A 16,540-nucleotide genomic window follows, 5' to 3' on the forward strand; every position below is an offset into this window, starting at 1 on the left:
CTGCAACTTTAGATAGGTTACTCACCCTCACTAAGGCTTAAGTCACTGATCTGAAAAGCGGGACAGTGCTTTACAGACTTGCATCGGCTCCTAGCTGTAAGGCATACCAAGTGCTTAACACTCAATACACAATTCTCACTGGAGATGTCCCAGGTCATCTTTAGTGTGTCAGTAATTCACTTTCAATATGACTCAAACTAACTCTGTCCCCATATTTGTCATTTCCTAAAAATACCTAAATATCCTTTTTTGTGAAAAGACAACCTCATCATCATCTCTCAAACAATGATTTTCAAGGTCCATTTTATCATCTACCCCTGCCCTCTTTTTTTGGAATATTCTAAAACAGTGACTCTTGAACAATCCAAACTGCAGGTCTACTTTTCTCCTTAATCTCTACAGATCATAAATACCCTAGCTTATATGTACCCTGACATTGTAGTTAGCTGCCCAAACAAAGTCAAGTTACATTTTTTTTAAATTCCTAAATACATTATTCCTGGTTTTTTCTTTCTATGTCACCATTCATAGGCTAGCCTGGTCCATAGCTTGCATGTGGCTACCTCTGGTTAAAATTCACTAGAAATTTTTTCCCCAAAAGATCCTCCTGTTTTTGTAACTTTTCCTGAGATTTCAGCCTTCTTTCTCTTCTCTGTCTCTTATGAAGGAACTTGGATGTTGACCACCATGAATTCCAATCCAAAACGCAAAAACCTAAGACTGAAATTCAGGGATGTTAAGTGTATCCCGAATTATGATGACGAAAACTCACATGAGATTTATGAACCTCTTGCACCTACATCCATGACAACTCGGAAAATTCATGACTCCTCAGAAGATGACTTTGGCACAGACGACGGAGATTATGATTACCAGTCATTACTGGCATCAGCACTAGGAATTAGGTCATTCACAAACTCATCCATGAATCTGGGAGAAGATGACTACAATCTCACTGCTCTTGCTCTAGAGAACAGCTCTGAGTTCGTATCTCCAAGCACAGACAGAGTTGTTGACTCAAAATCTTCAAGAAACTTTAGCATGGCTGGTACCGTCCTTGGAAACCTCACTGGCTTAGATGAGAACTCCATCCCCAACCCTTCTACAGAACATCGTTCCAACTCATATCATGAAAATGATAAGGAAAATCCACAGTCAAACATCACAGTGGTATACCTACTTCCTCTTGATCCAAAAGGATCAGGGAGTCGAGAACAGTCTAAACCTAAAACAATCAAGACAGGAAGACCCCACAGGATGAAGCACAGGTTCTCCTGGATGAAAGCGCCAGCTGGTAAAACTGGAAGGCATTCAAACCCAAAGAACACTTATTACAGAGTGAAGTCTGAGGAGGACATTCCTAATGACTTCTTACTCTTAAAACAAAAGATCGCATCCAAATTTCTGAACAGTCAATGGCATGTAGCTTCTGAAAAGGGTAGTTATGAAATAATACCAGCAAATGGTGAAGACACAGATGTTGAAAAGCTGACAAACAGTCCTCAAAATCAGAATACCTCAATACCTTGGGGAGATAGCACCTCCCACACAAACACAACAGGAAAGCCAAATGTCCTCCAAACATTTTCTGGAGTTAGACGTAAATCATCCCAAGTAAGACAGGAGGAAAAAAACAGTGGCTTTAAGAAAAGACAGTTGTACATCAGGACCCGGAAGAAGAAGAACAGGAAGCTTGCACTACACAGTCCTCTATCTCCAAGGGGCTTTTACCCTCTGAGAGGAGATGACTATCTCCCATTTTCAGACAGGAGACTACTTAATCACTCGCTGTTACTCCACAAGTCCAATGAAACAGCTCTTTCCACAGACCTGAATCAGACCTCTCCTTCAGCGAGTATTGACAGGTCACTTCGGGACTATAATCAGAACCCCTCAAATGACACTGAGCAGAAGAGCTCTTCTTTAAATCTCTATCAGTCAGTGCCCCCAGAGGAACAGACTCCAATATTTCCTGCCCAAGATCCTGGTCAAACACACACTCCCACAGATCCTACCTACAGATCCTCTCCTCCAGAGCACAACCAGGGGCTTGATTATGACCTAAGCCATGAACTTTACCCTGATGACATTGGTCAAATATCTTTCTTTCCGAACCAAAAGTCACCTCTTTCTTCAGGTGATGGCCAAGCAATCCCTTCCTCAGACTTAAGCCTCTTTACCACCTCTCCAGAGTTGGACCAGACGATTATTTACCCAGACCTTGGTCAGGTGCCTCTTTCTCCAGATGACAACCAGAAGACCTCCTCCCCAGACCTTGGTCAGGTGCTTCTTTCTCCAGATGACAACCAGAAGACCACCTCCCCAGACCTTGGTCAGGTGCCCCTTTCTCCAGATGACAACCAGAAGACCTCCTCCCCAGACCTTGGTCAGGTGCTTCTTTCTCCAGATGACAACCAGAAGACCTCCTCCCCAGACCTTGGTCAGGTGCCCCTTTCTCCTGACAACCAGAAAACCTCCTCCCCAAACCTGGGCCATGTGTCCTTTTCTCCAGATGACAACCAGAAGACTTTCTCAGACCTGGGTCAGGTGTCTCTTTCTCCAGATGACAACCAAAAGACTTCCCCAGACCTTGGTCAGGTACCCCTTTCCCTGGATGACAACCAGGAGGCCTCTTCCCCAGATCTGGGTCAGGTGCCATTTTTTCCTGATGACAACCAAAAGACTTACTTCCTAGACCTGGGTCAAGCACCTCTCTCCTCAGACCAAAACCAGGAGACCTCCTTCACAGACCTTAGCCTACTGACTCTCTCTCCAGAATTTGGTCAGACAGTCCTTTCCCCAGACTTGGATCAGATGCCCCTCTCCTCAGACAACAGTCAACTGACCCTTTCCCCAGACCTCAGCCTCTTGACCCTCTCACCAGATTTTAATGAGATAATCCTATCCCCAGACCTTGGTCAGGTGACCCTCTCTCCAGACCTCATCCAGACAAACCCTCCTCTTAATCACAAACACAAACCATCCTCTGCAGACTCCAGTCAAGCATCCTACCCTCCAGATTCTGGTGAGTCTTCACCCCTTCCAGAACTGAATCAGACTCTTCTGCATCCAGATCTCACTCACACACCACCTCCTTTACCATCTCCCACACTGAATGACACTTCTTTGTCAAAGAACTTTAACCCTCTCGTTGTAGTAGGTCTCAGTAGAGTTGATGGAGACGACGTTGAAATTATTCCAAGTAAGGAGCTAGAGAGCATAGATGAAGATTATGCTGAGGATGACTATGTGGCCTATAATGACCCCTATATAACAGACACCAGGACAGATATCAACTCCTCCAGAAATCCTGATACTATTGCAGCATGGTACCTCCGAGGCCATGGTGGAAACAAAAAATTCTACTATATTGCTGCTGAAGAAATATCCTGGGATTATTCAAAATTTGCACAAAGGTTTGGCTAGTTTTCTCTTTACCTTCTTATTCTTTGTCTCCACTGCTATGAAAGTCACCTACAACATTTCTTCGGGGACGATTTTGAACAAACTATACTTTATGTAGTCTGAGTCTTCAGTGATATTTTTTTTGTCATTTCTAATATTAGCTTCTATGCTTTAGATGACACCCAGGCAAAACAAGAACCATTACTGTGGAAGTCTGTAGTATGCCATCTGTCCATTTACATTTTGTACCTGTATCTTGAGAGTCTTATCATGAAAATCCTTGCTCAGACCAGTGTCTAAAAACTTGGGGATAATTATTCTTTAGCCATATCAAAACTCAGAATGGCCACTCTAAAAGTAAAAGACACTTATTCATCTAATTGTTATACATAGTGTAGAAACACTATAGGACTATTATAGGAATTTACTGTGGAGACTATAGTAACACTATGTATGTTCAATAAATGAGATTTGGCATAGCCCAAAAGATCCTAGGAAGTCTTACCTAAGAAAATATATATTTGAGCAGGGAATTAAAATATATGTAGTCACCTGTGTTTTCATTTACATATATTTACTAGCTTATAAATAAAATGTTTATTAAATATTCTATGCTACTAAGCAGATTATTCTTAAGTTCTTTTCATTTTTTATTTTTATTTCATATGAATGTATGAGTACTTGCATGTATGTATATAAGCCATGTGTGTGTTGCACCCTCAAATGCCAGAATATCCATTATCTTATATTATCTTATATTATATCATATATTAATATATATTAATAACTAGAACTGTAATTACAAGTGGTTGTAAGTGTCCCAAAGTAGGTGCTGGGAACCAAACCTGGGTGCTGGTAATGACTGAACTATCTCTTGCAAATTCTTCCAACAATCTTTAATTTCTTCTTTTAAATAAATATTATTGCTGTCGTCTTAGTGAAATGGACCATGAAGACACAGACCCCACTCCAAAGGACACTACATACAAGAAAGTCATTTTCAGAAAATACCTTGATAGTACTTTCACAAGTCGTGATCCTGGGGCAGAATATGAGGAGCACCTTGGCATTCTTGGTCCTGTTATCCGTGCTGAAGTGGATGATGTGATTCAAGTAAGTCATCATTTGAACCCTCTAGATCTACAGGGGACTTGCCACAAGCACCAAAAGTTGCTAAGGTGAAGGCAACAGAACTATAGGTGATTGGCTTCCCAGAATTAACAAATAATTGCACTCTTCCCCCATAAAGACTGCTTGGCTATTTGACAATTTTTGAGCTACAGAAAAGATCTGTTACTTTTTAACAGCAAAAATGATTTAATCTGGAAGATATAGCACTGAGATTTCTAGCTGAAGCCAGCCTGTCTTGAACTAACATGGAAAATGAGTCAACAGTATTCCATGGCTGAGGTGGGGACAGCAGTAGCATTGATTTATAAAAATGTCCCTGTACTTTCTTAGGAGAAAAGATAGTGAAATGAAAAGAAACTAGAAAACAGAGTAAAGATGTCTCTCTACCCTAAATGAGTGAGCCAGTTTCTTAAGTATCTTACCAGACTTAGTCATTGAGTGCTTTCAAAATCCTGTATCCAGTTCCCAGACAATAGCTTACTTTTATGGGGTATCTGTACAACCAGAATTCAAATTAGAAGTCTTTATTAAGCAGACAGGCGACTGCCTGGAGAGAAACACTTTCACAAAGCAGCCCCACAGAATGCATATTATAGGGAGTTTTTAAAGATAAAGAGCATAGAAAAACTACATCCTGGTTGTCAGTTGCAGAAGGAAGCAAGCAAGCAGTTTAACAGAAGCCAAGAATATGCAGTTAGCTGGGGCCCCTTATTCCTGAGTTTCTAGAACAGTGTTGGGTGTTTTCCCACAGTACTTTTCAGGGCAGGGGTTAGAACCAAAGATGGCTTCAGCTGAGGCAAGATGGAAAAACCTTTACCCTGTTATATCATAATTCCCCCATCCTTCCTCACCTTTCACATATCAAACAATAAACAAAATAATAATAACAATAAACAAAAAACACATGAAAAAATGCTGTGAATCTAAAGTAAACCATTCTGTGTCCAAAAACATAACCTTTTATTGGTATATTTGCCAAACTGTCAATGACTATTTGCTCTTTTTCAAAAGACACAGAGGGTCGGGAAATGGCTCAGTGGGTAAAGAGTAACCACTTAGCATGTGATATGCAAGCCCCTATCCTTGAACTCCAACACATCAAGACCAATTAATCGTAAAAGACAGTGGAAATCTGTTTTAGTCAGCTTTCTGTTGCTGTGGTAAAACACCTGAGGTAAAAACCCAATGAGGAAAAACTTCTTTAAGCCTATGATTTTATCCATGGTTGCTTGACTCCTTTGCTTTGGGTTCTCCATTGAGGCTGGACAAGATGGCTGCTCACCTCATGGTGGCTAGGACTTAAAGAGAAAGAAAGGGAAGTGCCAGTATCCTGGGATCTCTTCAAGGCATGCTCCAAGTACCCTATCTTCCTTCCATTAAGCACTTGGCCGCACATCCAAAGGTTTTACCTCCCAAAGCATCACAGGCTGGCAACTAAGCCATCATCAACACATGGTTTTGGGGTCACAAAACAATAATAAGATATAAGTCTCTTAATGGCTCTACACATTCCCTGAAGACATAAGCTTTCTGTTGAGTAATTGGTCACTAGAAGTGTCACTAGACGTCACAAAGGAAAGCAACCGGATTTATCCATGAGCCTAGTGACTCTATACATAGTCTCAGCTGTCACCAGGGGTCTTAGTCCATCTCTGCATTTCCCAACTTAGCCACACCCAGGCTTTCTCTGAAGACATCTTTCTGCTCTTCTGGGAACCTGAAATGACCCTCTTCTGATTTGTTCATTCTGCAAGGGCCGATCCCATTTTTCCTGAGAACCTTTCCCTGATTCTTCCAAATTCTCCCAAACATTCAGCTGGCAGCTGTGTTCCAAGGCAGTCCCCTCCCAAACCCATGCACACTCCGTGTAGCACCTGTTATATCCAGATTCGTGCTTTGGGTTCACTCATGTCTGTCTCTCATTACCAGCAATCTAAAAGCTTATTAGGATCAAGAACCATGCCTTATTCGGGTTCAAATCTCAATTGTGGGTATGTTAGATCTTTGTTGCTGTGACAAAACATACAGGGGAAACAATTTAAGAGGAAAAATTTCTTTTGGCTTATGGGTTTAGTGCCTTCAGTTTATAGTTACCTGCCCTCCGTCTCTGTGTGTGCCCCAGAGAGCCTCTTTCTTCACCTAGGTCCAACCTCCTGGTTTTCACCACTTTCCAATAATATGATTGAATTATGAATCTGCCATCTTATTTATCGGTTGGTCAGACTCCATCATGGTATAATCATCATTCTGAAGTCCCACAACCAAACAAGCTCTCAACACATGAGTCTGGAACAGACACTTTGAACCATTAGAGAAGTAACTTATGATAGCTTAGCTTGAGCCTAAGAACACATTTTGTTGTTTCTAGGGTAAGTTGCTCAGTTTCTAATTCATGTGATCATTGGTAAAAATAGATCAAGTAATATGCGTAAGTTAATTTGCAACTATAGGCACTCAGTATACCCTAGCTCTGATATCATAACTACCTGTCACAGCCTGTAGCGCTGTGGTTTTAGTTTTGTGTTCTTGGTATGTTAATACATTTGTGGGTCACTCTTTTTTTTTTTCCTCTAGGTTCGATTTAAAAATTTAGCATCCAGACCATATTCTCTTCATGCCCATGGACTTTCCTATGAAAAGTCCTCAGAGGGAGAGTCTTACGAAGATGACTCTCCTGAATGGTTTCAGGAAGATGATGCTGTCCAGCCCAATAGCAGTTACACATATGTATGGCATGCCACCGAGCGCTCGGGGCCAGAGAACCCTGGCTCTGCCTGCCGGGCTTGGGCCTATTATTCTGCTGTGAATGTGGTAAGTTTCAGGTTCTGATCTTCTCTCATCATATAGCCATGGTCCATCATTTCCTATTAGAAGTCTCTCCTGTGAGCCGGGCAGTGAGGGTACATGCCTTTAATCTCAGCATTCAGGAAGCAGAGACAGGAGGTTCTGAGTTTGAGGCCAGCCTGATCTACAGAGTGAGTAGCCAGGGCTACACAGAGAAGCCTTGTCTTAAAACCTACCCCCCTCAACACACACACCAAAAAGCCTCTCCTGCTCTTTTGGTGTGTGTGTTGAGGGGGGGGTAAGTATTAAGAAAGTACTGCCATCCACAATATGGCTGCTATAGCCAGCGGTTCTCTATACAGCTCTTCAGAAATGGCACAGAGAAAAGCGTTGATACAATGGATGTCATGGGGATTACATAAATGAGGTGTGCTCATTAACATTTTTAAAGTAATTTAGTCTTAAGCAAGGCTTTGGAGAACTGCAGGAGTTCTGGAGGGGACAAGAGAAGGACCAAGCCAACGGTGTGGCACAGATCACATGCTGGGTTCGGGAGTTTAAGGAGCAAAGTTTTTCCTGCTCCAGTTAAGCCAGGGGAGACTCAATTTGTTACTTAATGAATACCCTTTGCTAATAAAGGACTTTTTGTATTTTGATAATAAGTCAATTCTATTCTGAGTTAAATAAGGACACAGGGAGGAGGCTGTGGTGTTCCCAGAGGAATAATCCGGGCACATTCCACCCCAAACAGCTCCCACAGAAAGGTAGGAATAACTAGTTTCTCTAGACAAACTGTGCTGGCCATGGCAAGCTATGCCAACTTCCCTGTCCTCCTAGCTGGCCTTCGGTACCTAGGAAAGCCAGAAGAAAGCCAGCATCCATGCAGTGCCTTCTGCACACTCAGCTGCCTCTTTTCCCTAGAGCATAAGACACAGAGGTCTTTGCACAGTGAGACACCCAGACAAGAGGTGGCTGAGGACTCTTTATCCAGGTTCACAGCCAGACCTAGGGGCTCCTCTATACTCAGCAAACATCCTCCACTGAACAACACCCACCCCCACGAGTCTGCGGGTGCTCTGCTAGACTTAGATGCAAATACCCATTCTTGTCACTACAGGGGCACTAGGAAAGCAATTTATCCTTGCATAACGCATAACCACAGTTTCTAAAATTAAAATAAGATAAAAAGGTGTGCATGGAGGCCAAGATCTGTGATTCCAGCCACTCAGGAGGCTATGAGAAAAATCAAGGACGGTGTGAGAAATTTAGTGAGATCCGATCCTGAAAAACTAAAGAGGCTTGGGATGGAAATCAGTTCCATCCCCAGTTCCAAAATAAAGAGAGAGAGAAAGAAGGAGGGCGAGGGAGGGGGAGAAATTAGTAAACACGTGTTCAATGAATGGATTTATATTTGCCATTTAGTATCGTTGGAATTAAATAAGGTACTTCAGACAAGGCCTTTAAGGCAGTATAGTTGCTCAATAAATGGTATCCATTTGGTTGTCAACATTATTATTTTTACTCAGATAAAGGATAACTACCCAGGCTTATTCACTACTGATCCTCAAATTTGGAGCCTCTAAAATAAGATTTTTTTTTTGTTCTGTGAGAGCTGTGATTTTTGGAAGAGAAAGAAAAATCCAGGTGAAAGGAAAGCGTTTGCAGTTTGCTCTTCTTTTCCTCCAGGAGAGAGACATCCACTCAGGCTTGATCGGCCCCCTTCTGATCTGCCGGAAAGGAACACTTCACAGGGAGAGCAACCTGCCTCTGGACATGAGAGAGTTTGTCTTACTCTTCATGACCTTTGATGAGAAGAAGAGCTGGTACTATGAAAAATCCAAAGGGTCATGGAGAATTGAATCTCCAGAAGCAAAAAGTTCCCACGAGTTTCACGGTATTTTTCCTCTGGCTTTGATCTACTCTCTGATTAAATTGCACCAGATTGTGGTGGTTCCTGCCCTTAAGCCTTCACAAGATGGATCTTAGGTGTTCCTGAGGAGTCAGGAGCATCAGTGAGGCCTGGCTCCTCAGCATCCTAAAGACAGGATTCCGCTGGTAGGATCACCCTGCTAAAGATCATTGAGAGAGTGCAGGATAGCACACATGGGCTACTGCCAGATAAACCAACAAGATAATGGGCACTGTGCCCCAGATAGCCATATACGTTGGAGTGAGCATCACTCTTTATGACAATAATGACTTTGTTTTTTGTTCTCTAAAAAAGTGAGTATTCACCCTAAGTCATGATCACATTTGTGTCTCTTCTGAAAACAGGGTGGCTCTTGGAGGCCCATCTCTCTGAAGTTGCAGGCAGCACCTATGCCAGGCAGCCTGAGAATTTAAGGAACTAGGAAGTTAAGCAGCCTGATGACAGGACACTGGCAAGAGAGCCTGCACTTAGGAGGTCACACTGGAGAAAGTATCTCTGTTCAGAAGTCCTTTGATCAGTCAATCCCTCTCCCACTTCTGATCTGCCTGTGGTCTGCAAATTGGCAGATTAATTACAAAACAGTTTTAAAGAAAGGCTGAATGAAGGGCTGACAATGACAACAGCTAGAAATCAGAATTAAATAAAGACAGGAGTATGCCAGGACAGCTCACCAAAGAACACTTGCTTCCAAACCCGAGAACCACTCCCTCAAACCCGAGAACCACTCTCTCAAACCTGACAACCACTCCCTTAAATCCAAGGACTACTCCCTCAAACCTGCATGATGGGAGGAAAAACCAGATTCCCACAAGGTGGCCTCTAAATGTAAATTTCACCACATACAAATCATAGCCATTTGGTCACATGCACACACACACACACACACACACACACACACACACACACACACGAACATGCACACACACATACATGCACACACATGTACACATAAATCTAAAAGTAAATGAAAGTGAGGCCTATTTTCATAGTTTGAAAATGGAGGTGCTTGTCCTGAAATTTCTGATTACTAAGGACTTGTACTTCAGGTAATGAGTCTGTCAGAATATTGGGAAAGAAAAAACTTGCACGTGCCTAAAACCTCAACACTCTGGAGGCTGAGGTAGGAGGATTGAAAGTCAGAGACAGACAAACCTGAGCTCCCCTGGGAGACCTGTCTCAAGGAATGTATGCATGCATACATACATACATATATATATACATACATACCACGGGTCAAGATGTTTTTATAACATGCTATTAGATGCCACTTCTAGCCAGCCATTAAGGCTAGGTAGCCCTGTATCAGTAGCACACTCAAGACAGACTTCTATATTTGGCCCTACTTCGAGAAGTTCAATAATGTCACCTGTAAAAATACTTTGAGATACAAGCAGGCAAGCAATGATTCGTTGTTAAAATCCCACCCATGAAGGATAAAATCTGCTTTTCATGAAAACATATAAAGATTTTAAAAATTCAAATGTCAAAAAATTCTGTTAAATAGAATATAGTTGATTCAGACAACTTTGGATTACAAATAGTGTCCCTTGATCCTCCCCTCCCCTCCCCTCCCCTCCCCTCCCCTCCCCTCCCTTCCCCTCCCTTCCCCTCCCCTTCCTCCCCTCTAAGCCTCTCAGCCTTGTAGCTTGCTCACATGAGCAGAAAGTGCGCCCTATAGAAGTCCTCTCAGCCTAGAAAGAAAGTGCAGGTTGCAGAGTCAGACAGGCTTGTCTCTCAGCCATGCCCTTTGTTAAAGGAGCACCCTCCAAGAAACACTTTCTGATTTTCTCGAAAATTCAAATACATTTAGTACAGTTCGATACTAAATAATGATTCATAATTTGTGGACACTATGTAATCCCAACCTATAGTATTTATCAGGCTATGTGACAAACAGACATTCTGGAGTCCCCAGCCCCTGCCTGGCTTTTGTAGCATGTGCTCAGGAGATACATGAAATAGTGAATAACTAAGCAAATCCTACCATTCAGCTCCTTCTATCTAATGTTCATTGAGTACTTCTATTTAAAGTCCTCACTCCCATACCCTGGTGCAGCTATCCAACAATGCCAACACAATTATCACCTCGATGCCCTTCACTCTTACGACATCTAATTGTTTAACAGAAACTGAAGCATGGGGATGAGGGCTGGAGCCCAGGTATGTAGCTAGGCGTTCCCATACTTTGTATGATTTCACAAGTGCCAAAAACATTTCAACTCCTTTCCTTTCAAAAGTTTTCTTGACTGGTTTCCAAAATCCTACAGCAATCCCTTGAAGAAGAGAATTCTCCCCTTGCTTATGTTCCAGTTAAATGTTTGGTAGCAACAAAATTTATCATTAACCTCTTTGTGTTACATTTTTAAGGTGATTAAGATTGTATCAGGTGCTTTAAACACACACAAACACACACACAGCACATATAGACACACAGAGAGACATACACCACACACACACACCACATACAGACACACAGAGAGACATACATCACACACAGACATAGACCACACACACATACACATACCATATCATACCAGACACACACAGACATACACCACACACACACATACCACATATACACAGACACACATAGACATACACCACACACACACACACAACACACATACACAGAGACACAAACACACACACACACATACACACACACACACACACACACACACACACACACACACACACACACACAGGCACACAGGTGTAGTATGCCCAAGAATAAATCATGAGGGCCTTGAACTCAAGGTCACCTTGGGCTAAAGAGTGAGTTCCAGGCTGGCCTGAGGTATATATACCAAGACCCCATCTGAAAACAAAACAAGACAAAACAAAGCAAAACAAAACTAAATCCACCTATTTCACTAAAGGAGTGTAGATACAAGCTGGCAGTCTTAGACTCTAACCTGAGAGGTAGGTAGAGGAGCTGTCTCTACAAGGAGAGAGTGACACACTGAATCTGTCATTTACCCTCACCCTAAGGTTTTTATCTGCTCGTTCTCATTTTTCTACAGCAAAGAAACATTCATACTATCCATGTGAAGGAAAAATGGACAAAGCCTTAAGCAGGAGGGGGGACAAAATCTAGGGAAAAGAGAGACAAAAATTGTTTTGAAATGGAGCTGATTGATACTTTCGTAGGTGTCTGTGAGGTAACCAAAGGATTTGAAAGTTCTAATTTAGCCTCTTATTGGTTCTCTGGAACTGCCAAGGACTCTTTCTATATCTGGGTAGGCCTCGGAATGCTCGGCAGTGAGGAAGATGGGTGGCGAGTGGGGGAGCCTGCCTGACTCCTCCTTGTGTATACAAGTTTTTAATTGATTACAACGATCTTTCCTTTCAGCAATTAATGGGATGATCTACAACCTGCCCGGCCTGAGGATGTACGAACAAGAGTGGGTGAGGCTACACCTGCTGAACATGGGAGGCTCCCAAGATATTCACGTGGTTCACTTTCATGGCCAGACCCTGCTGGATAATAGGACCAAACAGCACCAATTAGGGGTCTGGCCCCTTCTGCCTGGTAAAGATCTGAGCGATGGAAGAGGTCCCTGCTAAGGAATAGAAAGATGGGGCACCTGTAATTGGCTCTCTTTCTCTCCTTGTACATCTACTATTTAAGGAATCAGAAGAGAAGATCCGGATCCAAAGGCAAAGCTCTGTTTCTATGCTGTATACAGAGCACAAGACAGATCTCCTATGAGCTGTGTGTAGGCACCTGGCAGTACAGATTTGCAAGCCCACTTGGTTCTACAGAGATTCTGTGTCCCATGCAGTTTCTCCTGGGCCTCTGTGTGTCATAAGAATTAGACTTAAGTACACGACAACATAAGACACCAAGGCACAGGAAAAGAGAAACAGTTGCTGTTCAGAGGTTGATGAGAAACTTAAATTGAGCTCTTCTGGATTCTTGAAATCCACTTCTGAAATCTTTCTGAGGAAGTGACTCTGGGAATCATAATCTTGAACAGAACAGATCCATGACTCTGTTTGGAGGGCTAGATCTTTTTTTTTTTTTTTTTTTTTTTTTTTTTTTGGTTTTTCGAGACAGGGTTTCTCTGTGTAGCCCTGGCTGTCCTGGAACTCACTCTGGCCTCGAACTCAGAAATCCACCTGCCTCTGCCTCCCAAGTGCTGGGATTAAAGGCGTGCGCCACCACCGCCCTGCAGGCTAGATCTTTTTAATGACTCAAAGAGCTAACAGGATATCCTTTTAATGACCGGAAGAGCTGTCGGGGGTATAGAGAGCTTTTCATGTGAAAGTGGGAGGGTTAGTGTAGATCTAAACAACCTACAGTCATCGGAGAAGATTTTTGTTGTGTCCCTGAGTTGTTTCCAGGGAGATCTGCTAGTGAAAGGAGTTATGAGGGTGAGATGCCACTGAAGACCCAGGACACTATCTATGATGCACATCTGCTGAGACTTTACTCTCAGAGACCTTGGATAAGAGTAGGCCTTGAGCAAGAGAATCGGGGTTCTGCATCTCTTCCAAGGTCCGAGGAACTAGTGAAAGGCCATCTCTTTGCAGGAGTTAGGGTGAGGAAGTCACTGTGTAAATTGGTCTCATATGTGGACATGGAAAAAGTCACTGTGTGAATTGGTCTCATATGTGGACATGGGGGAAGTCATTATGTGAATTGGTCTTACATGTGAAAATGGGGTTCAGATGGGTTGGTTTTTTAAGAAGATGGAGAAATGGCTTCTTGTTTAATTCTCCCATGCCGCTCTCTAAGAAATCTAGAAAATGGTGTTTTGCTTAACAGGATGGACCATATTTTCACCAGAAAAGAACATGAGAAATCTTGTTCACTGTGTTTAACATGGATAGCCATCCGCTGTTAAGTTTTATTCACAATCAGGGATGCGGTCCTAAATTTTAGTCAACAGAATCTAAGCATAGGATCAATTGGCGGAGTAGACATTAAGGGTCAGATAAATAAGCAGCCGTTTCAGAAACCTTTTCACTTTTTCTGAAACAATTTATATACAATTTATCCAAGTATTTACACTTTTAAGAGTATTTGAAACCGTAAGGAAAGGATATTTTTATTCCTTACATATTAACAAAGAAACAGAAAGAAAGAAAGAAAACACATCTAATAGCCGTAAAGTTGAGTCATTTTGAAACTGTATATTTAAATTGTATATGGGCTAACTTTTAACAATACATTTAGATAAATAAAAAATTCCTTTTTAAAGGGAGCTGGTAGATTTTTTTAATGTCTGAGTGATTTACTTTTTAGCGTTTTTTCTTATTTGTCTGATGGTTTATTTGCTCAAAATGTCTCCTGTGTCCCCGTGCAGTAACAGATGGCCTTGAATCCTGATCCTTCTGCCTCCTCCTTATGAACACTTTGATTTACAGCATACACTGAGGTGCCCAGTTTATAGGGTTCTTGGTCAAAGTCCGGACTTTGTGAATTCTAGGCAAGCATTCTCCTGACAATGTACCTCCCCACCCTTGCTTTGGTGATTTGTGGGTTCTGGTGCTGTAGCTGTTGTTAGATTCATTTTCATCTGTAACAGCCTCAAGAGAAATGCATCTCTTTTAATTGAAGTCTCCTCTGTAGCTTTGGGATACAGGGACTTACTTGTTAACCACTGAGTTTGTAATTTTGTCCTTCATTCTCTATTTTAGGTTCATTTAAAACTCTTGAAATGAAGCCATCCAAGCCTGGCTGGTGGCTCCTAGACACAGAGGTTGGAGAAAACCAGGTAGCCGGCATGCAAACGCCATTTCTCATCATAGACAAAGGTATCACTCCCTTGGTATTTACTGGTGAGGGAATGCCTCATACTAGACTGTTTCCAACTCCCAGATTGCAAATAATCTGATTCTCACCATTCTGCTGTGAAAATGTCAAAACAGGCTTTTTTCTTCTGGCCATTAAAAATATAACAATTATCTCTACAACTCTAACAAATAGGTCAAATATCCCATGACCGGGGAACCAATAGAAAGTGTTCTTCCTCATAGTTGGTGATCCATGGGAAAATATACATTAGAAAATCTCTAAATTTCTAGAGTAGAGCAGAAAGAGTAATCAGAATTCTGCAGTAACTAGTAGTAATCTATCAATTCATTATTAATTCTTGCCAGGCATCTGTTGTCTACGAAATACGGTGCTCACACCCTGGTATTTCTTTCCTTGAGCAAGATTTAAATAACATTGTACTCTCCGGGTCAATGGCCAAGAGTTCAGTCTTATGAGTAATAGCACTTACTGTAAATAATTTGCTTTAAAATCCAACCAGATGGACATCAACATAAACATTTATATTTTTTAAAGACTCCAGTTGTTTCTGCTGTGGTAGTTACTATTCTGATAAACACCAGTCTTGCAGAGTGTTTATCTCTTTCTAATCCGGGCATATTAAAGTCATTACCATGGATGGTAAACAAAAATAATTGCTAGCCATAGAGGTTTTTACCTGTTATATGTATTTTCTAAGCAAAAAAAAAAAAAAAAGTATTTATTTTTGTTTTTGTTTTTCCATAGAGTGTAAGATGCCAATGGGACTAAGCACTGGTGTCATCTCTGATTCACAGATCAAGGCTTCAGAATATCTGAGTGAGTAGGGACATCATAGCCTGTTACTGGCCATGCCTACTGTGGCAGTATGCAACTCATACAAAAGCTATACACGACAGCCATCTATGGGCCAGTTCCTGTCTCCAGGCTCTCATCTGCATAGCTGAATGAAACAACCCCATTTATGGTGCTCCTCTGGTAGAGGAAGAAGAAATATCTTGGGGGCAAAAATCTTATGCATACATTTATCATTTCCACTTCTTGTGATGTGTATTGTTCCCAAAGGGCCTTTTCTAGGAAAAATCAAGAACTCAATTTGTTGATACCTCTACCTACGAAGCCCAGTAGTTCTACAGGGAATTGCCAGGGAGTAAATAGCTTAATCTTATGACCTTGTAATCATTTCCCAAACTCCACTTATCTTGCCTACATTGGCTCACACACATAACTTCCAGCCAGATTCACAAGACTCCATCCTCCAAGGAAGATGGTTCCAATGTTTATGTTAGCCATTCATCTAGTCAAGAAACATGATCAAAGCCGGGCGGTGGTGGCACACGCCTTTAATCCCAGCACTTGGGAGGCAGAGGCAGGCGGATTTCTGAGTTCAAGGCCAGCCTGGTCTACAGAGTGAGTTCCAGGACAGCCAGGACTACACAGAGAAACCCTGTCTCGAAAAACCAAAAAAAAAAAAAAAAAAAGAAAGAAAGAAAGAAAGAAAGAAAGAAAGAAAGATGATCAAAATATCT

At 41.9% G+C, this 16,540-nt stretch overlaps 1 protein-coding gene across 3 annotated transcripts in view; it reads left to right on the top strand.

Annotated features, from left to right (window-relative positions):
- Positions 1-16,540, top strand: part of F5 (coagulation factor V) — a 67,747-nt gene that overhangs the window by 39,381 nt on the left and 11,826 nt on the right. For 2 of the 3 annotated variants that reach the window (XM_076941506.1, XM_034513489.2), the window contains exons 13-19: positions 668-3,416; positions 4,344-4,518; positions 7,111-7,347; positions 9,007-9,214; positions 12,603-12,782; positions 14,897-15,013; positions 15,759-15,830. In XM_076941506.1, the coding sequence (XP_076797621.1) occupies positions 668-3,416; positions 4,344-4,518; positions 7,111-7,347; positions 9,007-9,214; positions 12,603-12,782; positions 14,897-15,013; positions 15,759-15,830 (3,738 nt within the window). The remainder of the gene's footprint in view (positions 1-667; positions 3,417-4,343; positions 4,519-7,110; positions 7,348-9,006; positions 9,215-12,602; positions 12,783-14,896; positions 15,014-15,758; positions 15,831-16,540) is intronic. The other variant, XM_076941507.1, reaches the window with a different exon arrangement.

Source organism: Arvicanthis niloticus, chromosome 10 (genome assembly GCF_011762505.2).
Source record: "Arvicanthis niloticus isolate mArvNil1 chromosome 10, mArvNil1.pat.X, whole genome shotgun sequence".
NCBI classification, from domain to species: Eukaryota; Metazoa; Chordata; class Mammalia; order Rodentia; family Muridae; genus Arvicanthis; species Arvicanthis niloticus.